Source organism: Delphinapterus leucas, chromosome 13, assembly GCF_059928025.1.
Source record: "Delphinapterus leucas isolate spDelLeu-1000000601 "Yukka" chromosome 13, BTC_Dleu_Yukka2, whole genome shotgun sequence".
NCBI classification, from domain to species: domain Eukaryota; kingdom Metazoa; phylum Chordata; class Mammalia; order Artiodactyla; family Monodontidae; genus Delphinapterus; species Delphinapterus leucas.
Window position 1 is genome coordinate 64,122,063 of NC_143141.1, and position 26,563 is coordinate 64,148,625.

At 34.9% G+C, this 26,563-nt stretch overlaps 1 protein-coding gene across 1 annotated transcript in view; it reads right to left on the reverse strand.

Moving 5' to 3' along the window:
• The window catches only part of RMDN2 (regulator of microtubule dynamics 2), a 69,055-nt gene that overhangs the window by 22,017 nt on the left and 20,475 nt on the right, over positions 1–26,563 (reverse strand). Inside the window, exons 3-8 of the mRNA XM_089923267.1 lie at positions 24,691–25,395; positions 16,575–16,749; positions 15,460–15,562; positions 11,451–11,511; positions 5,659–5,734; positions 4,690–4,767 (exon numbers count right to left, since the gene is read on the reverse strand). Coding sequence (XP_089779393.1) covers positions 4,690–4,767; positions 5,659–5,734; positions 11,451–11,511; positions 15,460–15,562; positions 16,575–16,749; positions 24,691–25,395 — 1,198 coding nt within the window. The remainder of the gene's footprint in view (positions 1–4,689; positions 4,768–5,658; positions 5,735–11,450; positions 11,512–15,459; positions 15,563–16,574; positions 16,750–24,690; positions 25,396–26,563) is intronic.

The window sequence follows — 26,563 nt, forward strand, 5'->3', positions numbered from 1 at the left end:
GATTTCTTTCGTTCTGCAAACTTTGGGTTTTGTTTGTTCTTCTTTCTCTAGTTCCTTTAGGTGTAAGGTTAGATTTTTTATTTGAGATTTTTCTTGTTTCTTGAGGTAGGCTTGTATAGCTCTAAAATTCCCTCTTAGAACTGCTTTTGCGGCATCCCATAGGTTTTGGATCGTCGTGTTTTCAATCATTTGTCTGTAGGTATTTTTTGATTTCCTCTTTGATTTCTTCAGTGATCGCCTGGTTATTTAGTAACGTATTGTTTAGCCTCCACGTGTTTGTGTTTTTTACGTGTTTTTCCCTGTAATTGATTTCTAATCTCATAGCATTGTGGTCAGAAAACATGGTTGACATGATTTCAATTTTCTTAAATTTACTGAGGCTTGATTTGTGACCCAAGATGTGATCTATCCTGGAGAATGTTCCGTGTACACTTGAGAAGAGTGTAATCTGCTGTTTTTGTATGGAATGTCCTATAAATATCAATTAAACCTATCTGGTCTATTGTGTCATTTAAAGCTTCTGTTTCCTTATTTATTTTCATTTTGGATGATCTGTCCATTGGTGTAAGTGAGGTGTTAAAGTCCCCCACTATTATTGTGTTACTGTCGATTTCCTCTTTATAGCTGTTAGCAGTTGCCTTATGTATTGAGGTGCTCCTATGTTGGGTGCATATATATTTATAATTATTATATCTTCTTCTTGGATTGATCCCTTGATCATTATGTAGTGTCCTTCCTTGTCTCTTGTAACATTCTTTATTTTAAAGTCTATTTTAGACTGTGTTTCCCACTTAGAGAAGTTCCTTTAGCATTTGTTGTAGAGCTGGTTTGGTGGTGCTGAATTCTCTTAGCTTTTGCTTGTCTGTAAAGCTTTTGATTTCTCCCTTGAATCTGAATGAGATCCTTGCCGGGTAGAGTAATTTTGATTGTAGGTTCTTCCCTTTCATGCCACTCCCTTCTGGCTTGTAGAGTTTCTGCTGAGAAATCAGCTGTTAACCTTATGGGAGTTCCCTTGTATGTTATTTGTTGTTTTTCCCTTGCTGCTTTCAATAATTTTTGTCTTTAATTTTTGCCAATTTGATTACTATGTGTCTCGTCGTGTTTCTCCCTGGGTTTATCCTGTATGGGACTCTCTGTGCTTCCTGGCCTTGGGTGGCTATTTCCTTTCCCTTATTAGGGAAGTTTTTGACTATAATCTCCTCAAATATTTTCTCTGGTCCTTTCTCTCTCTCCTCTCCTTCTGGGACCCCTATAGTGCGAATGTTGTTGCATTTAATGTTGTTCCAGAGATTTCTTAGGCTGCCTTCATTTCTTTTCATTCTTTTTTCTTTATTCTGTTCCGCAGCAGTGAATTCCACCATCCTGTCTTCCAGGTCACTTATCCGTTCTTCTGCCTCAGTTATTCTGCTATTGATTCCTTCTAGTGTAGTTTTCATTTCAGTTATTGTATTGTTCATCTCTGTTTGTTTGTTCTTTAATTCTTCTAGGTCTGTGTTAAACATTTCTTGCATCTTCTCAACCTTTGCCTCCATTCTTTTTCCGGGGTCCTGGATCACCTTCACTATCATTATTCTGAATTCTTTTTCTGGAAGGTTGCCTATCTCCACTTCATTTAGTTTGTTTTCTGGGGTTTTATCTTGTTCCTTCATCTGGTACCTAGCTCTCTGCCTTTTCATCTTGTCTATCTTTCTGTGAGTGTAGTTTTTTCTCACAGGCTGCAGGATTGTAGTTCTTCTTGCTTCTGCTGTCTGTCCTCTGGTGGATGAGGCTATCTAAGAGGCTTGTGCAAGTTTCCTGATGGGAGGGACTGCTGGTGGGTAGAGCTGACTGTTTCTCTGGTGGGCAGAGCTCAGTAAAACTTTAATAAGCTTGACTGCTGCTGGGTGGGGCTGGGTTCCCTCCCACTTGGTTGTTTGGCCTGAGGCAACCCAACATTGGAGCCTACCTGGGCTGTTTGGTGGGGCTAATGGCAGACTCTGGGAGGGCTCATGCCAAGGAGTACTTCTCAGAACTTCTGCTGCCAGTGTCCTTGTCCCCACGGTGAGCCACAGCCACCACCACCACCCCGCCTCTGCAGGAGACCCTCCAACACTAGCAGGTAGGTCTGGTTCAGTCTCCCCTGGGGTCACTGCTCCTTCCCCTGGGTCCTGATGCGCACACTGTTTGTGTGTGCCCTCCAAGAGTGGAGTCTCTGTTTCCCCCAGTCCTGTTGAAGTCCTGCAATCAAATCCCACTAGCCTTCAAAGTCTGATTCTCTAGGAATTCCTCCTCTCATTGCTGGACCCCCAGGTTGGGAAGCCTGACGTGGGGCTCAGAACCTTAACTCCAGTGGGTGGACTTCTGTGGTATAAGTGTTCTCCAGTCTCTGAGTCACCCACCCAGCAGTTATGGGATTTGATTTTACTGTGATTGCGCCCCTCATACATTCTCATTGTGGCTTCTCCTTTGTCTTTGGATGTGGGGTATCTTTTCTGGTGAGTTCCAGTGTCTTCCTGTCGATCATTGTCCAGCAGCTAGTTGTGATTCTGGTGTTCTCACAAGAGGCAGTGAGAGCACGTCCTTCTACTCCACCATCTTGGTTCAGCCATCCACTCTTTTTTCAGTGGATATTTGGGACTTTTCCATTTTTTGCTCTTAGAAACAAGACTGCTAAAGGCATTCTTGTACATGCCTTCTAAAGCACATTTGCAAGAGTTTCTCTAGGGTAGGCACCATTGTCATATGGTAGACAATCAAATTTCAGAGATAATACCCAATTGTTTCCGAGATGGTTGTGCTGATTTGTGTTCCCACAACAATGTAAGAATTCCTGTTGCTCCATATTTTTACATCTCATGCTGATAATTTAAAATTTTATCAAATGAGTAGGTATAAAATGGCATCTTATTTTATTGTCATGTCCTATTATTTCTAATTCAAGATTTATGGTTTTTAAGCTGTTTTGTTTCTGAATTTCTATTACAATTGCTTTATCAGAAAACCTACAGGATATCAATTCTTTGAAATTTACTAAGACTTGCTTCATGACCTCATATATGGTCAGTTTTGTAAACATTCAACATATGCTTGAAAATGTGTATCCTCTAATGGCTAGATACATATTTTCATCTATGTTTATTAGATCAAGGTTATTAAATGTAAGGCTCCAATCAATGTTTTACATACTTTTTTTACATGCTTTTTTTTGTCTTTTGTTCTATTAATTACCAAAAGAAGGAGATAAAAATTCACCACTACGTGGTATCCTTACTTCCCTTCCATGTCTTTTTATCTCTCCTTCATATTTTCTATCTCTTTGTTCCTCTGTGCTGCTTCCAGGCAACATTTTCAGATTTGTCTTAAAGTTTGTTAATTTTCTCTTTAGTGGGGCCTATCTACTACCAAATCTTTCCATTGAGTTTTCTTTTAATGACAAATAATATACTTTTTATATCAAAAATTTTTCCATTGTTTGAAATCTACCTGGTCATTTTTGTAGTCTCATGCTCCTCACCCATTTTTCCCCTAATTCATTTTAGTTTTAAAAACACATTATGTAGGTAGCTGTTTAATATTCTGTATTCCATGTTTCCAAAATCTGAAGTCCTTTCAGATCTACTTCTGTTCTCTTTTTTTGTTTCTTTTGACTGTCATCTATGATGGCTTGTTTCTTTGTATATATTCTATTATTTTTCACTGTGAGCTCAACTCTCCAAGAATGTTCTAAGGCCTGTGTGTGATAGCACAATCCTCCAGGAAGGATTAGTATTACCTTCTACCATTTGTCTATGGCATGAAGATCAGCTTCCATTTGGAATTTAAATTTCCTTCTTGGGCTTTTTAAGCCTAACTGTATAGTGTACATTCAAGTTCCAGACTCATGAGGTTGGGTCAATGGTTTTTAAATCTTAGGGAAGTCCCTTAACTTCATGAAGACTCAGATTCTTAATATTTAAAACTGGCATAATAAAAACTGCTTACAGGGTTGTTAAAAGGATGAAATGGGATAAGAAATATAAAATGCACATCTGACATATACAGCAGGTGTTCAGTAAAAGCAAACCTCCTGCTTCGTCCCTAATCCTCTACAAGCCACAATTAAAAAGCTTCCTATTTTGCCTATCCCAATTTTCTTATTCAGAAAGAGCAGTTCTCTTCAGGATAATTTTTTAATGTAGCTGTTATGATATATTTTCACATTCTGTTAACTTTCCATAAACAGGTGTCATTTAACACATTGGGTCTTAGACTCACCAGCTGCCTTTATTTCTATATGTCTTATGTTCCCTTCTAAATAAAGTTTCTTGAAGAAAAGGACAGCGAGCACATAATTTATGCTTAATAAATTCTGATAAAGGAAAAAAGTTCTCCCACAAAACAGAGCAGTGCACCAATACAGGGGGCATGGGTACTGGTGGCTGATCACCATCTGAGAAAAAGCACATTTAAAGGGAAACAGTGTGACTGCCGCAAGGGGAAATGGAAAGGCAGTAAAGAAAAAAATACATGCATTTATAAAATCATATATTGTGTGTAATTCAATATATAATTATAAAATATATAAATTTATAAACTCAAAATATGTACTGATTTCATCATTTTCTCTATAGTAGGCACTAGGTAAAACAATAAAAGAATAAGTCACTGAAAATATATCATATAATCAGAATATATTCAAATAAGCTTTACAGATAAAAGCTTTCAACTTACAGTGTAACAGTATCTTCCCTTGAGGTAATACAAAAAGGGTTCCTCAGGTAAAAATTCGATTGCTTTATCTAGATGCTCCTGAAAGAAAATCCAAAAGAAATATCTCCCAAGTTTCAGGTGGTGTTGAGTAGAACTCTGCCTAGTAAATTCAAAGGGACTTTATAATGTTGTTTTGTCTCCCTCCTCAATCTTTATTATTAATACAATTAAGCTTCTCAATAACTCAATCATCAAAATGCTCACAACTAGAACCAGAACTGTGATTATGATTAAATAAGGCTACAGAAAACGTCACCTTAAAAATAGAAAACATCCAAGTCACATTTTTGTCTGCCCATGACTTGCCTACCTAATACTTATTGATTGAGAGGCAAACTTACAAATGTCATCTGATGTGGGTATAATGGAGAAAAGAATAGCAGAACTAGGTGATAGAAGAATCTACTCCCCTGACATTGTCAAATGGTTATAGGGAGCTGGAAAACAAAGAACTCTCTGCCCATTCCTAAAATTATTGACCCCGAGGGGTTATTTACTGAACGATTACAACTACAGGCACATGATAAATAATGAGTATGTGCATTACTTATTTTATTCCTCTATCATGGCAAATTTAAGCCCTAGATTGAATTCTACTCCTACCAGCAAATTAATATGTATTAAATGTTAACTAATTAGTGCCAGCCATGTTTATGATGTTGGTGTGCTCATGACTAAAAGGCTAAGCCTCCACCTTTAAAAAAATAATACTCATCTACTATGTGACTTCCTTCAGGATCTATAATAATAATAATAATCCTTAATCACCCAAAGAGTTTGTTTCTTTTTTGGCACAGTACTATTTAAAGACTGTCATTTCATTTAAGTAAAAAAGATAAATTCCTAGAGATAAGTCTATTGAATAATTTGATTTATACTTGTGAATGGAACATACAGCTACAGTAAAACATTTTTAATATCAAGAAATACCTTGAAGCGATATCCATAGTTAATTTTGTTTTGTAAGCCCTCAAACTCAGATACATAGCCACACAAAACCGCATACCTGAAAAGGATAAAAACAGTGACATTGTGTAAACTTTTAATCAAATACCATGAAATTTAACATTAAAAAAAAATCTCTAAACCATTCATTAATATTTAACAAAAGTATTCATATAGATGAATAAATAACCAATGTTTGACATTAACATGAGGCCAGTTTCCTCAGCTATACCTGGGGATACTAACACCATCTATCTCATATGTGTGCTATGAGGGTAAAACATCTAAAACGTAATTGCTTACAATAGTGTCTGGCCTGGAGTGAGTTCCAAGAAAGATTAGCTGCTGCCATCACCTTCATCAACATCAGAGTCACAAAGAGACCCTCAGAAAAGTCTATTCACATAAGTATTAAACTGAAAAATACATTGTGTCAACAGATTCCTGCTTCTCTTTCGTAAAAATAAAAAGTTCAAGGCCTCCTTAATGTCATTTGAAAATTAAAATAAATATCATGACTAAAAACAAATACTAATATCAAAGGTAATTTTAGAATATGTTTTTTCAAAAATTCCCCATGTCCTTCAATCCTTCCTTGGAAACACTGCATTCATTACTAGAAGAGTGCATCCCATGGATTCTTTACTTTTTTTCCCTTGGGAATATAAAATTTACATAAATAGTTGACTATAAATTATGTACAATATTTGTTCAGCAACTTGCTTCCTCTAAAAATTGGGCACAATACTTGTTCAGCAACTTGCTTCCTCTAAAAATTGGGCACATATTACTTTTTACATTCAGACTGTTTCTGTCTGTGCAAAAGTATTCAGAGTGTTTCTGTCTGAGGCAAAATATTCATTTACCTAAATAATTCAAAAGTAGGCCTTAATTTTCACTTGCACTGTCATTACTGAAATGAAAAATGTAATTTTGGGTGTTATTTATCTTGATTGTTTCTGTGGATACACATAACTTTCAAATAAAAAATTGAAGTGAACAATTTTCTTAATTTGGAACAGTTAGACCATTCCTGAACACAAAAGATCACATAATTCACACAACTTATGCACAACCAATAAAATGGCCACTTTTCAGTTATAAGTTTTTTTGACCTCTTAATTTTCATTAGAAAATCAATAATCTCCTAACAGTAGAAGCAAGAGTTATGACAAAAGTAACCTATTATGATCTGAGAACTTACCTAGGTAAGGAGATACTACTTAAATTACTATCTTAAATACTATCTTAAATTACTATAATACATTTATCACAACTGTACTAATATTGATATACAATATTGAAAATTTTCAAAATGGACCAATATTAATATATTATTGTTAACTAAACTCCATGCTTCCTTCTAATTTCCATCTGTTTTTCCCTCACGTCCTCAAATTTTGACATTTTCCTCTCCATCCCCCCTTCCATATTTATCCCTCTTAATTCACCTTGTTCAGTCTCTTTCAACATGTGAAAATCTTTTAATTACTATTGTCATCCATCATACACTCTGTTCTTCCTAATTTTGCATCACTTGCAACATTTATAATCATACCTTCCACATCTTCACCCACTGAAAAAAATTACTGAACACACTAGTGTCTAAGATCTAGACCCGGAACTCTAGAATCATGATATTGTCAACAGTTATTCTTTTGAATGATTGAGGCTCAAACCCTTCTGCCAGCACGGGTAACAAAGAACCTTACCCATATTTTAACATCTTGTCCCCAAGAATATTATGAGTGAACTTGCCTTAAAGCCTTCCTTAAATCCAGATATATTAGCTCAATTTCCCTACTCTATCTACTAGCAAAGAAAAAACAGATCATCTCACATTTTTAGAAAAATCTGTTGAGTCTGCTTGAACTTCATCACTCACAGAAAACCCAACTATTTGTGCTGTAATCAAAGGAAAAGATTCTATGTTCACTGATCTATAGTGGTGGAATCAATCTTCTATTTTTTGAAAATCAGAACAACTTATGCACATCTCTAGCTTTTACAGAGCTCTCTCAGCATGTTCTTTCCCAGTTACTCTGAGTGAAGAAAAAGAAAAAAACGTGACTTAAGAAAACCATTATATGAAATATGTACATTTTCCCTTATAAATAATCTGTCACCAGAGTCTTATGTTTTTCATAATCATTTTGAAGTCTGCTTCTTTCAAGTCTAAAGTATTATTTATCTTCCTACATGTCATAAATTCAAAGTTTACCTGAACCACTTTTCCTCAAAGGATCATCACTTCTTTTCTGGCAATCAATTCCACCTATATCTGCATGTACGTGTTGTTTTCCACACTGTTTATCTTGGAAAATGTAATTTAAAATTTTATTTTGTAAACTCTCAGGTTGATGGGAACTATGAAGAAAATTAACACACAAAATGGTCTATTACCTCCATCTAGAGGTTGTTCTGTGTGTTGACAAAAATTCTGTATTTTCTTTGCATCTATAGTGAATATTTTAATAACTGACAAACATCCCTGTCTCAACAACTAGTAAACAACTACTAAAACAACTCCATTAGTTTCCCAGTAGCATTTTTGATTTAGCACCAATGTTATTTATACTGTGAAAAAGCAGAGGAAGAGTAAATAATAGATGAAATACTGAGTACATACAAATATAAGATCTGGTTTTTGTTTTTCCACTTATTGTATGACCCTTGGTTACTAATCACAACACCACACCAGACACACATACACTGCACCACACACACAGACGGCCTTGCTTTCTATAAAATGGAAACAGGTTGTTCTGTGAATCACATGCTAGAAGGCATGGGGATATAATTTGTGAACAGTAGAGCACAACAAATATGTAAGACATTATTTATAATTAAGGTCAGGCCTATTTGGCTAATAAACTGCAAATCCATTGGTGATTCTGCTCTCTTGATTCTAGAAGTATTTTAGGCTGGTACAACAAAAACGACAGAATTATATAGAAAGCTTATGTAGCCTGAAAGTTACAGAGCAATTTCATTTTGGAAAAGATGATGATGAAAAACAAGTCTTTAAAATAATATTTGTTTTTCAATTATTCCCTCCATATCAACCCTTTATGATAATTATTTCTAATGATTGCATCTTTTATTTCAAACTGAAGGCTTATAAACCATCACAGAACCCTGTAAACTATGGGTCAGCAAACTTTCGCTGCAGGGCCAGGTAGGAAACATTTAAGGTTGTGGGATCAGAGAGTCTCTGTTACAACTGCTCAACTTCATTGCTATGTACAAATGCACAGGTGTGGCTGTGCTCCAATAAAACTTTATTTACAAAAGCAGGCAGCTGCATTTGGCCTAGAGGCCATGTCTTGTCATTTATGCTGAATGAATGAGAAAAAGTCGTAACGTACTGAAAAAAATTCCAGCAGGATAAGACATTTTCATGACATTTTATTACAATTAATTATAGAATCAGTTAATCTAAATTTCACACATTGCTTCTCAAGTCAAAGTCTTAATTTCTCTTTTTTCATCACCCTAAACCTCTACTACTGTATTTAATTGAATGAGAATTCTTGTATTCAGTAGGTACATCATAATATATTTTATGAATTAAGATAAAATCACATTGCTGTACAACAGAAATTAATACAACGTTGTAAATCAACTATACTTCAATGAAATAAAATTTAAAAATTGACATTTGAATTTATTAAATTTTAGCAACTGATCAGACTTTAATTGTTTTTTAATTAAAAACTGATACTGAATAAAAAATCATGTGAAACACAATTGGATCAGTACTCTGTGTGTGTCTGTGAATAAGATTCACCCTCGGGGTTAAATCCCACAGTTATAAACAAGGCAATTAGTACACAACAAAATGTGAAAAAAGGTGAACAAAAGAGAAGTGGTCAGATTAGTGGAAGACAGGCTGGGAAACCCACTGAGTAAGAGTTAAGCATAATCTGTCCTCACAAGGTAAGTTTAAGGTGCTTATGAAGTCTTCAGAGAAGATTCAACATTGTTCCTTTATGGAAATTTGGAAGTTCACACTGATAAGTGTCCTCAAATTGAGGGTTAACATCAAATGTACATTTTTAATGTGATTCTCCATGGATGCAGAAGTTTGTATGGGAGAAGGAAGAGGACAGCAGAGGAAGAGGAGGGGGAGGCTCAGAGTTAAGAGTAGGGCTTTGGTGTTCTTTCTGCGTCCAAATCTGGCTAACCAACACCCAAACATCTCCATTATCGAAAGAGATGAAGCAAGTATAGCTTGATCAGTATAAATTCATTACAGTTATACTAAAAATGGAAGAACAGAAGTACTTTAACACATTAATTTATTATTATCAGTATTATGCAAATTAGGTGAGGAAGGTAAAGCTGGCTATAGAAATAATAGCCAAGACGCTTACATACTGGAGAAATGACCTTAAAGATATCTACCAGGATGTTACTTGCAAAATTACCTTTCTCCTAGAGTTGTGGCAGAGGCACTAGGGCACAGAACAATACTTTATTAGGTATACTCTGGCTCCTAAAGCAAGACACTCTACTAACCATGCATGACATATTAGTGAAATGATTCACAGGTTCTGCCAGGTTTAGCCCTTCACCCATCTCCAGACTATATAAGAGAAGGCAAAGAGTTCGCTGAAGCAGAGAGAGACCTGGAAGGGGGATTTCTGCGAATAGAACTACTAGGGTACTTGGGTTCCACCTCCCACCTTCTCATGCGAGATGGAAGAGGGTAGCCTTGTTTCTCATTTTAAGTGATGGCAGCTTCAAAAGACCTATTCTTATTTTGGCATGTCCTTTAGAGTTTGGGGGACATAAAAAATGTTATCTGATTCCTGCCCAGGGAAGTTTTAGGATGAGAGTGTGTGAGTGGTGCTCCCCCTGCTGGTGGCAGTGTAAAGGAACAGGTCTGCTTTGGAAAAATCGTTTGCACTTTTGAGTTGGTGGGGCAAAAATGAATTTCCTGGAGGATAAATGTGGACCTGCAGAAAAGAAGTCATTTTGAGAGAGATTTGCCTAAGACTATCCCAGAAGAATAAAATAATCCCAAAGAGGGGTGGATTTCTGACAATCTAGGTCTGAGAGAAGGGTCAAAAATAAATTTATGACTATGTCTTCCTAGCACCTAAAGTACCAATATTACTGGGGAGAAAAAATAACTAAGAAACTAAGAAATGCTATAGAAATACAACTATGAGTAAAATGAAGTGTTAATTAAAAACAATATTTTTCTTCTTATTTCTGTTTTATAATTGTAAATATACAAAGGATCCAAAACAAAACATACTCAAGAATAAATTTTTTTGTCCCAAAGATATCCACCTATACCCATCCAACTAATTAGATTTCCTTTGTTTGAGCTTTCTTATATTAGAAATGGCTTTCCTTTGACTTGTGGAATTTGTATACCTTTACTCATCAAGGTATAATGGCTGATGTGCTTTTATTCTTCTCTCTGTGTTTCATTTAGAAATGTGGCATCACTTTAGTATTTGTTTTCAAACAAAATGTTATATTAAATTAGATTTAATTAAATTTATCATGTGCACAGTTATTGGACTTGGTGGATTCAGTTATGAATTCTTCAATGAAAGTTTATCTTAAATATATTTAAAATATATATACTGAAAAATACATGAGAATAAACAGAAAAAGAACAGTCACTGTGCTATATACTAAATATTCTTTTTAGTGAATGTGACATGTTAAGTGGGTCAATAATATTTTAAAAATCCATTGCAATTTATAAAGAGGCATATCAGAATTTTTTAAAGGCTGCATAAATTCTATGTACTTACCATAGATGACAATGTCCATTCATGGGTGCTCTAGTAATAGCTTTTTCACCTAATGTCTTTCCTGAAAGATAAATGCACTTACGCTTATTACCTTCATCTGAGTTGGTGGGAGGTAAATTACTGAATTTAAGCCAGTAGTTCCCAAAGTATGGTCCCAAGACCAGAAGCCATCACCTGGAATCTTGTTAGAAAAGCAAATTTTGGACCACATGAGGGACTTGATCATAAACTCTGAGAGTCAGCAATCTGTGTTAACTAGCCTCTAGTGATTCTGATGTATGCTCAAGTTTGAGACTCACTGGGTTAAGTGATTTAACCAAGTGCAAGGGAAGTCATTCAATCATTATTTAGAAGTGTTAATAGAAATTGTTTTGTAATTAACTCAACCAACATTTACTGAGTGCTTTCTAAGTATCATATTATGTGAGCCTCTGGGAATAAAAAGTCAAATAAGACACAGTTCTTGACTTCCAAGGATTCACATTTCAGTAGGCAGTAGGTATATAAACAAACGAATTATGTGCAAAAAATAAATACAAGGTAAAAAAGAGAGTATAACAGAGAATGGAGAGAGCAACTCCATCTAATCTATCTAAAGGGGTAAGGGAAGATGTCCCAGAGCTCTTGTCTAATCTTTCACAATAATGAGCAGGCTCAGTAAATAAATAATTCCCCTAAATAATTTTACTTAGTTTTAGAATAACTTTTAATAACCCATTAATTTTTGGATAGAGGTTTGTCTAACCCAGGGCAGTGGACCGGTACTGGTCCGCAGTCTGTTAGGAACCAGACCACACAGCAGGAGGTGAGCCGCGGGCGAGTGGGCAATGCTTCATCTGCTGCTCCCCGTCGCTCCCCACCACCCCCCCCTCCCCGGGGGAAAAACTGTCTTCCACGAAACCGGTCCCTGGTGCCAAAAAGGGTGGGGACCGCTGGTCTAAACCACATTCTGAAAATCTTTCTCAAAAAGTGGTTGTTTTATTTTACACCATCTCCTTTTCCCTGCTTTAATTTTTTTTTTTTTTTTGCTTGAAGAGACTATCCAATACAAAATGCTCTTCTAAATAACTAGTTTAGGTAATTTTTATAAATAAAGATATTTTATTCTAAAATCATTCTCCTATTTGTTAATTTGCTAAGGTGGTACTTTATAGCTCTGTCCATTAAGAGAACTACCCTGTATAGAAATCTATATAAACTGGAAAAAAACTAAAAGGAAGTATTTTAAAATAATAACTCATAGTACATTGTGGGCATATATTAAAAGAGTTAGTAATTTGGTAATGAATGATCGAAAAACATAAATACTTTTAAATGTACAGACTTTAAAAACTAAATCAACATTTTCCCTACATTGCCAAATGAACAAAAATAGCTTTTAGGGCACTGCCACAAGCTTAACATAGAGGTGATTCCATCGCTCTGAGAATATAAGGGAGCTGGGTACTACACAGATTGGTTTTGCAGCCTCATTTATGCAGCTTCAGCCTGAAAGGAAAGCTATCTCCCTTACAAAATTGTATTCTGTGATCTGTTTGTGGCATTTGTATCAGTCATTTAATTCTGAAAATTACAATGATGTTCTTTTAGATATAAGATTCATATTTTATTTGGAAGACAAGTATGATCAATCACAGTACATCCACAGATGTACTGCATAATGGTATACCCCAGTTAGAGGTTTAGGAAAGAATTCTGTACTCTTCAGTGATCCAGTCTTCCCTCGGCATACAAGTTCAAACATACTGTTATGAGCAATAACAGCACTCTTCCTCCCTTGTACTGGGTGCCGATGCCCGTCAACTCCAGTCTCCAATGTCTCAGCTCCAGTGTTCTTTGCCATCACCTTTGCCAGGCACTTACTACCTGTGCATTGAATTACAATTGCCTGTCTCCATATTGATCTTGTCTGTAAGTTCCTTAGTGTAACACTGTCTTGATCATATTCATGTCCCTCCTTTTCTCCTTCCCTCACCCCTCATTTTAACTTTGCTCCTAGACACGGTGATTTCGAATAAATATTTTGAATAAATAAATAAAAATTTCTCATAAATATTTCTTGGATAAAAAAATAGGAATTCTGTTAAATTTATTTCTATAACTGCATGAACACATCTGAGGGGTCACTGTTTTTTCTTTGATACTATAAACTTTTCTCTTTTTTGAATATATCCTGTCTCAATCCATGCTCCTTTCTTGTACTCGGGTATGAGAATTCGGATTTCCTCCAGCCTGCTTCTTTCTCCATTTTCACCATCTCATACATTAACTCAGTTAAACTCTCACTCCATTTAAAAATACAGATCCCAAGTAATTTTACTATGTGAGACTTACTTCCAGAAGAAAGAGTTCCCTGCATCAACGTTCACCCCCGCCATCATATCCTCCTTTCTGTTATAACCTCTCTTAATATGCCACATTCTTCTTTACTAACAACTTACTTCAGTATGTTTCTTTATATGTAGGATTATTTTAGTAATACTATCTTCCCCACAAAGCCATGAGCTCCTTGCAGTCTGAGAACATGTCTATTTTGCTATCATATTTCTACCTTCTAACACAGGAGGAGCTTTAATGCCCAGGGCAGGGAGGTGCTCAAGAAAAAAAATACATTTAATATATATTTTTACATTATTTAATATATATTTAATATTGACGGATGTTGGAACAGTTTACATAGATATACTCTTTCTCAGTAGATATAAAAATAAGTTAGTTTGTTCTCTTTGGCTAAATTTTTATTTCCCTTCAAGTTAATAAATCTCTTCCCTAGAATTCCATTTTGTTTATGGTCTGCAAGAAGGATTGCTACAGAAAAACTGCCCCACAAGGCTGATGAGGAATATGTAAAGAACAAGAAGGGGAATTCCTTCCATCCTCTTCCCACTAAGAATTCAAGAACAGAGGCCACTTGGCAAAGAAACCTACAAGCGGAAGAAATGTAATTTCAAGGAACTTGGAAATATTTCCTTCGTAGAAATAAAAATGACAGGGAACTAGAGTGGAAGGAGATTGGCAGTATCATTATCTTCTTGCTGTTTCTTCCTCATGCTATCTCAGAGAAGGAAAGCTTGGAAAAGGGAAGACTTTGGAATTTAAAAAAAAAAACTAAAGAAGTTTTGATGTCAAATTACTATCCTGAAACTTAGGGGGTTTTTTGCAAGAAAGAGTATGATACTCAGTGAGAGCCAAGGTTTATATATATATCAAATTTCACATTCTAGCTGTTTTTCTTTTGTTGTTGTTACTTTGGAAAATAGAGGACAGTATAATGAACAACTATGGACTCATTGCTCAGCTTAAACAATTAGCTAAAACAAGCCTTAAACAAGATTAGCCTTAAAATAAGGCTAATCTTGTTTTATCAAGATAAATTTTGAAAAAAACGTTAAAGTATGAGTAGTTATTTCTTTGTGGTACCTGGAGTTCTACGTTACAGGGAGTAAGGAGGGTTATTTTAATTGTGGTGAAAGACTACTGCTATTATCACTTCTCATATTATTACCACTTAATGTCTCATCTTTCTGTGATTTTATAAACTTTAAAAGCTGGAATTTGAGTTTTTCAGTTGCCTGTTCTAGTATGCTCAAATATTTTTTAAGAACATGTACTTTTATTCTAAAAAAACCTTTCTGGGGGCCTCCCTGGTGGTGCAGTGGTTGAGAGTCCACCTGCTGATGCAGGGGACACGGGTTTGTGCCCCGGTCTGGGAAGATCCCACATGCCGCAGAGCAGCTAGGCCTGTGAGTCATGGCCGCTGAGCCTGCGCGTCCAGAACCTGTGCTCCACAACGGGAGAGGCCACAACAGTGAGAGACCCGCGTACCACAAAAAAAAAAAAAAACAACAAACCTTTCTGTCCTTAGACTATACAAGTACTAGGATATGTTGAAATAGATTAAACATACTTGTTTTAGGTAAGATAATTTAGCTTTAATTAAAATTCATTAGTGGTTTACTATAGATAATGATTACTACTTGAGGATAATTAATATTTACAAAATACTTACCAATATTAGCATAATGCTTCTTTTCTTGTGCATTTGTAGATAGCTCATACATGTCTCCATAAGCACGAGCAAACCGCCAAATAAACTCTATTTCATCTCTAAACTGAACAGACAGAACTGCACATTAGATAAACTCAGAAACGTGACCAGACTGTTTTCCACTGCAACTTTTAAAAAATTAGGTAAACTGGTACTTAGAAATGACTGTATCTATTCATGTGCATATCACACTTTAAGTTCAAATATTCATGGCTATAAAATGTGACGTAATGTAGTGTTACATTTGGATCTTAAAACCAATGAATATTATGCAGACACCAGCTCCACACCTACAAAGACGAGAAACTTGATAGGTGTCAGAATTTATAAATTCTCTCTGGGTTGTAGTATCCTCTCCTTGTTTTCCTTTCTAAGTTATCTATTATTAATATGATGCTTCAATGGGCATTTCAGATAATATCTGTAAGTTATCAGAGATTACATACATTCAAAAGAGGAGTCACATTTTTTACCTAAATTACCTAAATACAATCCTGGAGATTTAAAAACTTTTAGGTAATGCGTTTAGAGTTGCTAAATCCTCAAAGGTTAGACTTAAATCTCTCATGGGAAAGAAAAAGATTTATTGATCTTTGTGATATTGCAAAACCCACCGTTTTTTTTTTCCTTTGGTGGTGGTGGGAAGGATGAGCTTTCCCAATTCAGCCCAGCATTAAACACTGGAAAACGATTACTGGTAGGACGCAGTGAAATACTAATGGCTGTTATATTAGTAATTGTAAGATAGCGAGCTTAAAATGTAGCTTTTCCTCCCTCCAGAGAAGCAGTATGTCTTATTCTTTATCTGTTACCAAATATTTACGAAATATATCAGATTGATAAAATCGATGTCAGTCTGTATAATCATATCTCTGGTTTTCATTTTTATGACCTTAGAGCCTAATAAACTCTTACATTTACTTTTAAAAAATTGTAGTGATATTATAAAAAATGTACATCAATCATTTAGCTTGTGTAAACTGTGACACAATTGTTATGGTCATAACATGAATGGGACAGTAGATTAAATAAAAAATTAAAACTATACAAGCATGTTATTATCACATATTTCTTACCTTTTCTTTGTGGTCACAAAGTAGTTCAAAACTCTCCATTTTTCTGGACTCATTCATACGTAAATTATCAGCCGTCTGAATAAGGGCATCTAAATTTAATTCCTCTACATGAGTGTTAAATGCCTTAGGGAGTGGAAAACTCTGTTCTTCGGTATCAGTATTAGCTGTAATATACCTAAAATTGCAGAAATAATCATCAACTCTCTGTAAAGTTATACTATAATGGATAGAGTGATCCTTTTAAAATGTAAGTCAAATCATTTCACTCTTAGGCTTGAAACCCCGTAATGGTGCCCCTTTTCACTCAGAAAAAGCTTAAGTCCTAATAACAGTCTATGAGGCTAGATGAGATTTGTCTCTCCCAGCTCAGTCATCTCTCTGACCTTGTTTCCCACCACGTTTCTCACTCAGTCAATTGTATGCTGGCTGCCCAGCTGTTCCTTAAACAAGCCAGGGACACTCCTACCTCAAGACCTTTTCTTGCTGTTCCTGCTGATGGAATGGCTCTTCCTTCAGAAGGGGACATAACTCACACCCTCATCTCCTTCAAGTCTCTGTCAGTGTCATCTTCTCAATGTGACCCATCCAGACCACTCAGTTTAATGCTGCGACCACCACGCTCCAACCTCCCTGTATATTTCCTTCACCTCCAGTCTCCCTTATCATGCTTGATGTTTTTTTCTGTAGTACATACCATCTTCTAATATACTTTACTAACCTACTACATGTGCTATTTTTGTCAGTATCTCCCCCACTAGAACGCATGCTCCCTGACAATAGGATTCTTTGTTTTGTTAATTGAGGTCATCAAGTGCCTAGAACAGCACCTGACACATAGTGGACACGCACTGAATATTGCTGAATGAATGATACAGAGTTGTAGGAACTCAGCCGGCACTCAGATATATATATTAAATATATATATAATATACATCTATGCACACATATGTATGTATTTTTATATATACATATGCACACACACACACATGTTAATTTGTAGTTCAAGACGATGTCCTAACTCTTAGTCTTTAAAAATTCGCGCTGCCTCCCACATTTCCTTTTTGGTAGCATACAATGCAAACAATTTGTTTTCATTTACTTACACATGGTTCTGTTCTAAAAAGATTTTAAGGAGGTATATAAGGATATATAACATATAAGAGAACGAATCAGAAGTGGCAGGAAAAGATAAAAACAAGGCCAAATGTGAATGAGGTCAATAAAAAAGTACATATGCTTTAGATATCTATACCCTTGCTACAAAGGCACAACACAAATGTGGTTCTACATCTTCCAGCAGCTAAAGCAGTCACAGTTCCCAACAGATACTAACAAAGATAGAAATGAAGCAAGTTCTTGAGAGAAATGCACTTTTTTCCAATAATAAGACTCAAATTTCCTTCAAAGTCCTTACAAAGAAGACACTATGTGAAATGATGCTCAACTTCTTCAACAACATTATCAGTGGCAACTTCATTCTTCTAATTGCTCAAACCAAAAAACTTAGAATCATCCTTGACTTCTTTGTCTCTCCTAAGCAACCTTCAGAAATTCCTGTTAGTTCCATCTTCAAAATATATCCAGAACCCAGCCACCTCTCACCACCTTTACCCACTACTCCCCTGGTCTAGACCACCATCACGTTACCTGGATTATTGCAATGGCCTCCTATCATGTCTCCCTGCTTTAGTCTTTGACCATTGTAGTTTATTCTCAACATAGGAGCCAGAATGGTCCTTTAAAAAGCTGACTCAGATCATGTCACCCTTTGCTCAAAACCTTCCAGTGGATGACCAAATCAGAGTAAAAACCTAAGTCCTTAGAGTTGTCTACAAGACCCTACATAATCTAGTCCAATACCTCTGACCTCATCTCCTACCACTCTCCTGCTTGCTCAGCACTCCAGGAACTCTGGCTTCCTTGACATTCCTTGAACACATCAGCCATGTTCCTGCTTTAACATCTGTATTTGCTGTCCTTCTGCCTGCTATGTTCTCCACTGGATATCCACATAATTTACTTCCTCACCTGTTTCACACCCTTGTTCAAACATAACCTTCATATTATTGCAGATGATACGATTATTTACATAGAACGTATTAAAAAAACCCTACAAATTATGAGACTAATAGAGTTTACCAGGTCGGCTGCATATAAGATTAAAATATGAAAGTGAGTTTCATTTTTAATATATTAGCAGCAAAAAGCCTAAAAAACAAAATTATATAAAATACTTTACTTACAATGATCTCAGAGAATATCAGACACCCAGGAATAAATCTAATAAAACATATGTAAAAATTCTATGGAGAATATCATAAAAGATATATTAAAAGATGTTTATAAAAGAACCTAAATTCATGGAAAAATATATCATGTTCATGGCTAGAAACAACTCATATTATAAATAAGTAAATTCTCTCCAGATTAATTCAATGTAATTCCAATTTTATAAACGTCACCAGAAATTTCATAAAATTTAATAAGATGATTCTAAAAGTTACATGAAAAGGTAAAGAGCCGAGAATAGTCAAAGCACTGTTAAGAAAGAGAGCAGGGAGAGAAGACTTACCTCACCAAATATTAGGACCTATCATGCAGCTATAATAATTAAAGACAGTGTGCTATTGGTACAAGGATAGATGAGTGACTGACAGAACAGAAGAGAGCCAAGAAACAGCCTCATACGCAAATGAAAGTGTGGTATTATGACAGATGTGACATGTCAGATTAGTGAGAAGTTGACAGACTGAGCTGGAAAAAAAATGGTTATCTCTACGGAAAAAGTTGAAATTGAATCTCTGTCTTATAATATTAAAAGTAACTCTAAGGTATAAGGATGGTATAAGGAATTAAGTGTTAAAAATAATTTTGTAAACTCTAAATGGAAAATATAGGTGAATAACTTTTAGTCTTTGGGGCAAGAAATTTTCTTAACCAAAATACAAAAGCATTAGCTATAAATGATTATTAATGATTATTAATTATGAATGATTAACCAATTTGACTATATTAAAATGAAAAACTGTTGCTAATCAAAAGATATTTTCAAAAATGCAAAAACACAAATTAAAAACCAGGAATAGATATTTTGTAACACGTACAACTGGAGAACATTAATATCAAGAATACATAAATATTTTCTAAAATTCAATGGAAAAAACACAATAAATGCAACAGAAATAAGCTCAAAAGAGGTTTTCCCAAATGAAAAAAATACATATAGCCAATAAACATAAGAAAAGATGTTCAACATTCACTAGCGATCAGAGAAATACAAATCAGGACCACAGAGAGATATTATTGAGACCTGTTTCATTTACAAAATTTAAAAATCTGACAATACTATATGTTGGAGAGGAAGTCAATCCACGGATCTGATGTGAATGTAAACTGGTGAAACCAGCTGGGAAAGCGCTTTGGCATCATCTATTAATATTGAACTTTCACATATCTGAGGACTCAGTAACCAAGTCTCTGGCACATGTACAAAAGGAGGTAGGTGTAAGAATATAGACAACAATACTTTCACAATAGCAAACCCCAGGAAACAACTGAAATGCCCAGTCAAGAGAGTGGATGAATATTACCCAACAGTCAAAATGAAAGAAATACAGTGATGTGCAAAATAGGGAAGACTCTTAACAACTTATATTAAGTGGAAAAATAAGCTCTTAAAATTATATCCAACATGATCCCCTTTTCATAAAACAATCAAAATTCAATGTTATTTTTAAGGAATATACACATATGCAATAAAATTATATAAAAAGGACAGCGAGGAATGAACAATATAGAGTATAGACTCAGGATGATAGTTACCCTCAGGTGAGGGGAGGCAGGGAGCCAAATGGGTTCATAGATGCTTATTACATTATTTATAATAACAAACTAAATAAATGAGTAAAAGTGGCACATGCATGCACCAGTAATCAGTGTTTGCATGAGCTAAAGACAATTTTTAGTCCAATTCTATGCACCTGAGATATAGTAAGAAAATAATAACTAAAAGAGAGTAACTGGTTTAATATCAGACAATATTATTTAAACTAAGACCCACTACATTGTACAATTTAGAAGGGTGATTTTATGGTATATGATTAATATCTCAAAAAAGATGTTATTTTTATAAGAAAAAAATTGAATACTCCTATAGCCATTAAATAAATTAAATCAGAAAGAGAGAGAGATAGACAGAAGGGGGGGGACACAGATAGCTATATAGTGAGTTCTATCAATATATGCAAAGAAGTACTCAAATTCTTCTAAGGAATTGAAAAAGAGGAAACATTTCTCACCTCATTTTATGAAGCTAGTAAAACTAATACCAAAACCAAACAAGTATAGTATAATAGGAAATGAAAATTATAGGCCAATTTCACATATAAACATAGATGCAAAAATCCTCCAAAATATCAACCAAAAAACTTCAACACACATGAGAGAATACATTGTAACCAAATTGAGTTTATCTCACTAATTACAAGCACAGTTAACATTAGAAAATTTCTCTAGCATAACAGATAAAAAGAGAAAAACTGTATGATCATTTTAGCGGTTACCAAAAAAAGTTTTTTCAGTAAATTCAACACCATTTCAGCACAAAAGAAATACCAAATGTATAAACAAGGAATAGAACTTCTTATAATAGAATATAAACCAAAAACTACGATACAGTTCACATGTAATGATGAAACATTATAAGCATTCTCCTTAAAATCAGAAATAGAAAAGGATGTCCAATATTGCTGCTTCTACTTAGCACGGAACTGCAGGTCCTGTTAGCACAATATTAAAAGAAAAACAAGTCTTAATAAATTTTAAAAGATTAAAATCATACAAAGTATCTTTTCTGATTGTAATGAGATGAAACTAAAAATCAACAGTAGAAGGAAAACTGGAAAATCCACAAATGTGTGGAAATTAAACAACACACTATTAAACAACCAATGGGTCAAAGAAGAAATCACAAGGGAAATTAGCAAGTTATCTTGTGTCAAAAGAGAATGAAAACACAACATATCAAAGTGTATAAGGTGTAGTGAAAGCAGTGCTAAGGGGGAAACTTATAGCTGTAAAATGCTTACATTAAAAAGAAAGGTCTCAGATCAACAACCTAAATTTACACCTTAAGGAACTAGAAAAAGAGCAAACTAAACCCAAAGCTAGCAGGAAAGAAATAATAAAGATTAGATCAGAAATAAACATAATAGAGGGTAAAAAAACATAAAATCAATGAAACCAAGAGCTGGTTCTTCAAAGATTAACAAAATTGACAAACCTTAAGCTAGCTTGACTAAGAAAAGAGGAGAGGAGAATCAAATAATTAAAATCAGAAATGAAACAGGGTATATCACTACCAATTTTACAAAAATAAAAAGAATTATAAGAGACTACAGTGAAGGATAGTATGCCAACAACTGGATAATCTAGTTGAAATGGACAAATTCCTAGAAACATACAACATACCAATACTGCATCAGGGAGAAATAGAAAATCTGAACAGATCTATAACCAGCAAAGAGACTGAGTCAGTTATCAAAAACCTCCCAGCAAGGAAAAGCCTAGGGTCACATGACTTCACTGGTGAATTCCACCAAACATCTTGAAAAAACAAAGTTAGAGGTCTTACACTTCCTGATCTTAAAACTTATTACAAAGTTACAGTAATCAAAATGGTGTGTAATGGCATAAAGTCAGACATATACATGAAAGAAATAGAATAGCGAGTGCAGAAGTAAACACTCACATACCCGGTCAAATGACTTTTGACATGGGTGCTAAGAGCAATCAATGGGAAAGAACAGTCTCTTAAAGAAATGGTGCTGGGAAAACTGGATATTCACATGTAAAAGAATGATGTTGGATCCCTACCTTATACTATATACAAAAATTAACTCAAAATGGATCAAAGACCTAAGTGTAAAATCTAAAACTATAAAACTCTTAGGAGAAGACATAGAGGAAAAGCTTCATGGCATTGTATTTGGCAATGATTTCTTGGATATGACACCAAAAGCACAGGCAACAAAATAAACTGAACATCAAAATTAAAAACTTCTGTGCATCGAAGGACACAATCAACAATGAAAGGTAACCCACACAATGGGAGAAAATGCATATCAAAAACCACAATGAGATACCACCTCACACTCATTAAGATGGTTATTATCAAAAAACCAAAAAAAAAGTGTTGGCAAGGATGTGAAGAAATTGGAATCCTTGTGCATTCTTAGAGAAATATAAAATGGTGCAGTTACTATGGAAAAAAGCATGGCAGTTCCTCAAACAATTAAAAATAGAATTAACATATAATTCTGGGTATATAACCAAAAGAATTGAAAGCAGGGTCTGGAAGAGATATTTATACACTCATGTTCATAGCAGCATTATTCACAATAGCCAAAAGGTAGAAGCAACCAAAGTGTCCATCAACAGATGAATGACTAAGCAAAATGTGGTATATACATACAATGGAATACTATTCGGCCTTAAAAAAGAAGGAAATTCTAACACATGCTACAATATGGATGAACCTTGAGAACACTATGCTAAGTGAAATAAGCCAGTCCCAAAAAGACAAATACTATATAATTCCACTTATATAGGGTACCTAGAGGAATCAAATTTACAGAGACAGAAAGTAGAATAGCAGTTGTCAAAGGCTAGGGGAAGAGAAGATTGGGGAGTTATTGCTTAATGGGTGTAGAATTTCACCTTTACAACATGAAAAGAGTTCTAAAGATAGATGATCACGATGGTTGTACAACAATATGAATATACTTAATGCCAGTGAACTTAAAAATGGTTAAGATGATAAATTTTATGTGTATTTCACCACAACTAAAAAATTAAAATAGAAAAAATTATGATACATGCTAAAAGGAGGAGGAAAACACAAAAGTAAAAATATCTTAGTACAATGATATAAATTTAGCGGGCATTTTATTATGACAAATAATTGAAAATAATACAAATTTCTTTCCTCTACAAAAATCAATTATATTCTAAGTATTTTTAATTGCTTATATGCATTTTCTATTTGTTATTGTGATAAATATATTTATAAACTTTGCTTAATATAATGGAAAAAATTTAAATTTTCACATCAAAAATAAAATTTTGGAGACACTTTTTAAAATAAAAATTTCGGGAAAAAATCTGAAAATTTTCACTTTTACAAATAAAAAGACAAACTCTGATTTCAGAGTTTTCTGAATTCTAAGACATATACATAAACTAACGTGTATTAAAACTAATTAAAATATCTGGTTTCAACATATTCTGCCTATTTCCACTACAATATGTTTTAACTTATGACTTGATCCTTGTACTAGTAAAAACATTGTCTATCAGTGGGATGTCTGGCATGAGCTATAGCTAGCAAGGCTGATATAAATGGGAATTTGTGAACTGATGAATATAGCTCTATAGATTATAGAGGAATACTATCTTAATGATTAGAGTAGAATAAAAGAAGATGTTAAACCCTCAAAGACTGTAATACATTTAGAAGACCTAAAGCTTGATGTTATTTTCAGACCACAAAAGTATTACAACAGTCACTCAGAAATTTGGGACTAGTCAATCTATAAGCAGTAAATCTGTTAAAAGCCTGAAACAGATGAATAATCTTTGATTTCCATACTCCAATAATGTTAATAAACTATCTTTCAAAAAATACAGAAATTAAAGTTAAATTTAGACTGCAATGTAGAGCCCTTTTTCAGAATATGCAGTGAAGTTTAGTAAGGGAGGAGACCTCTATGAAAACTGAGCAGTGATTTCTACAGACTATATAGTATGCCTGGTGGGAAAGCTTCTGATCTAAGCTGCCCTTCTAAGGGAGGGTAAAGTCTGAGGTGACCTTATTTTAGGAATTTCATTAGGTGAAGATTTGTCTTCATCTTTAGACGAGATAGCATTGTTTTCATCTTCAAAGGGATCTGAGGTAACTCCATTTTGAGGTGGGGTAGCATTTTTATAAAACGAAGTAAATCCAACATTACGGAGAACAGGGAAAGTTACACTTTGAGAGGGATGATGTTGCAACATAGCTGGAGAATTATTTCTACTGCGACTTTGAAAAACAGGATGAAAGGAATTGTTCCTTAACTGCTCTCTTTCTTGAATATCACTGGCAACTCCACGTTGTTGAGAGGAATAGGAAGTAGTAGTTGGAAGAGTAAGCATGGTCGCTGTGCTTTGATAGATGTTAGCGACAGTGTTCCGACAGGCTGAGGAATTAGCATTTGTTTCAGAATTCATAAAATATTTAGTGTTATATTCAGGAGAATAAGAGCTTATATATTTTCCAGCATCAGTAATACTCAAGTTTTTAGAAATGATTTCAATTTCATTTGGATTAAATATGCATTGACTTCTTGATTGAGGATCAAAAAAATTACTAGCACTCTCATAACAGGAAATTATATTTAGTTTTGGGGCAGAGAAAAGACTTCTGGATCTAAAGCGAAAATGTTCTGAGGGCGATTTTAAATCACTGAAGCTTCTTTTTGCTTCAGAATCAAAGTTAGCTCTACTTTGTCCAGAATGAAGGGAAGCACTGCTTTTCTGAAATTTAGCAAATAAAGAATGTCTTTTTCCAAAGAAAGATGAGTAAGAAGATGTATTTGATGAAGAAGAGGCAATTTTACTTCCTCTAAGTGAACTGGCTCTATGCATGAAAGGAGGATGAGCTGTTTTAAAATCAAGAGATTCTGGTGGTTGAATAATAGAAGAGGCTCCAGGGTGCAGGGGGTCTGAAGAAACTTGATCTGCAGGACATTTCGGTTGGAAGCTCTGGTCCTCTTTGCAGCAGCTAGAGTGAGAAAAGTGTCAAATGAGGAAAAAAAATAGGGAGTACAGGTGGAAACCTGCCAAGCCTCCTGAAGAATGGCCACCTTATCAATATGGAAACAATGTAAGAAATTAAGACAGCTGAAGTTGGTAGCCACATAGATGTATCCAAAAGAATGCCTAAGTCTAAAAGATTATTTCTAACTACCTACACAGTACCTGCCCACTATATTAAACCTTGGGAAGATAAATTGAAAGGCTCAGGGAAGCAGGCACAAAGAAAAGTAAGGGAAAACATATGAGGGGGCACCGAAACAAAAGGATTCCCTGAAGGTAAAGGTAGAACTTCCCTGTTTTGAAAATAATTAAGTTATAATATCTGTTTGAGACTATTAAACTACTATATTTAAAGGGGTTAATAAGTACTATAAATTTATACCCTGCTGACTAACACATTTTAAAATATTAACCATGGATAAAGTAGAACCTCTCTGGAGAGAATATTCCAGATAAATATCCAGATATTCCAGATATTCAGTTATTGTGGGAAACTAAAGGAAACATTAAAGCTTGGTTTATGAGTATTTCAATGTTCTTTAGCACATGAAACATAAGGAGAAGTGTTTTTTTATTTTTAAAGGCTTACCTTAAGCATTGTCCCATACTGAATTTAATCCAAAGTAAATCTCTCCCTTCCTTTCTAAGCCATCATCTTTAAACTGTAAAATGCCCTGTGTAGGTGGAACAGGTTAGAAGCTGAATGCTTAAGCTGCATGTAGAACTAACATGGCAATAACACAGAATATGATGATAGCAGATTCTAGAATCTAATGACATCAGTTTAGAATAAAATTGTTCTGTGGCTCATCTCTCTGAAAAGCTGCACTTCATGTGACTGTGGAATGTGTATTCTAACTTCATTATGTTCAAGGAGACAGCCAACAAATCAAGGGACAAGGAAACAGCAGGATGGAAGCAGTAACATATACGATCTCTTACAATCCTTTACTTGGAACTCTCTAACTCGCTGCCCTCCACACCCCTAGCCTACTAACTCATTCTTCTTTCACCTGAACACTTTTTTTTTTTTTTTTTTGCGGTACATGGGCCTCTCACTATTGTGGCCTCTTCCATTGCGGAGCACAGGCTATGGACGCGCAGGCTCAACGGCCATGGCTCACGGGCCCAGC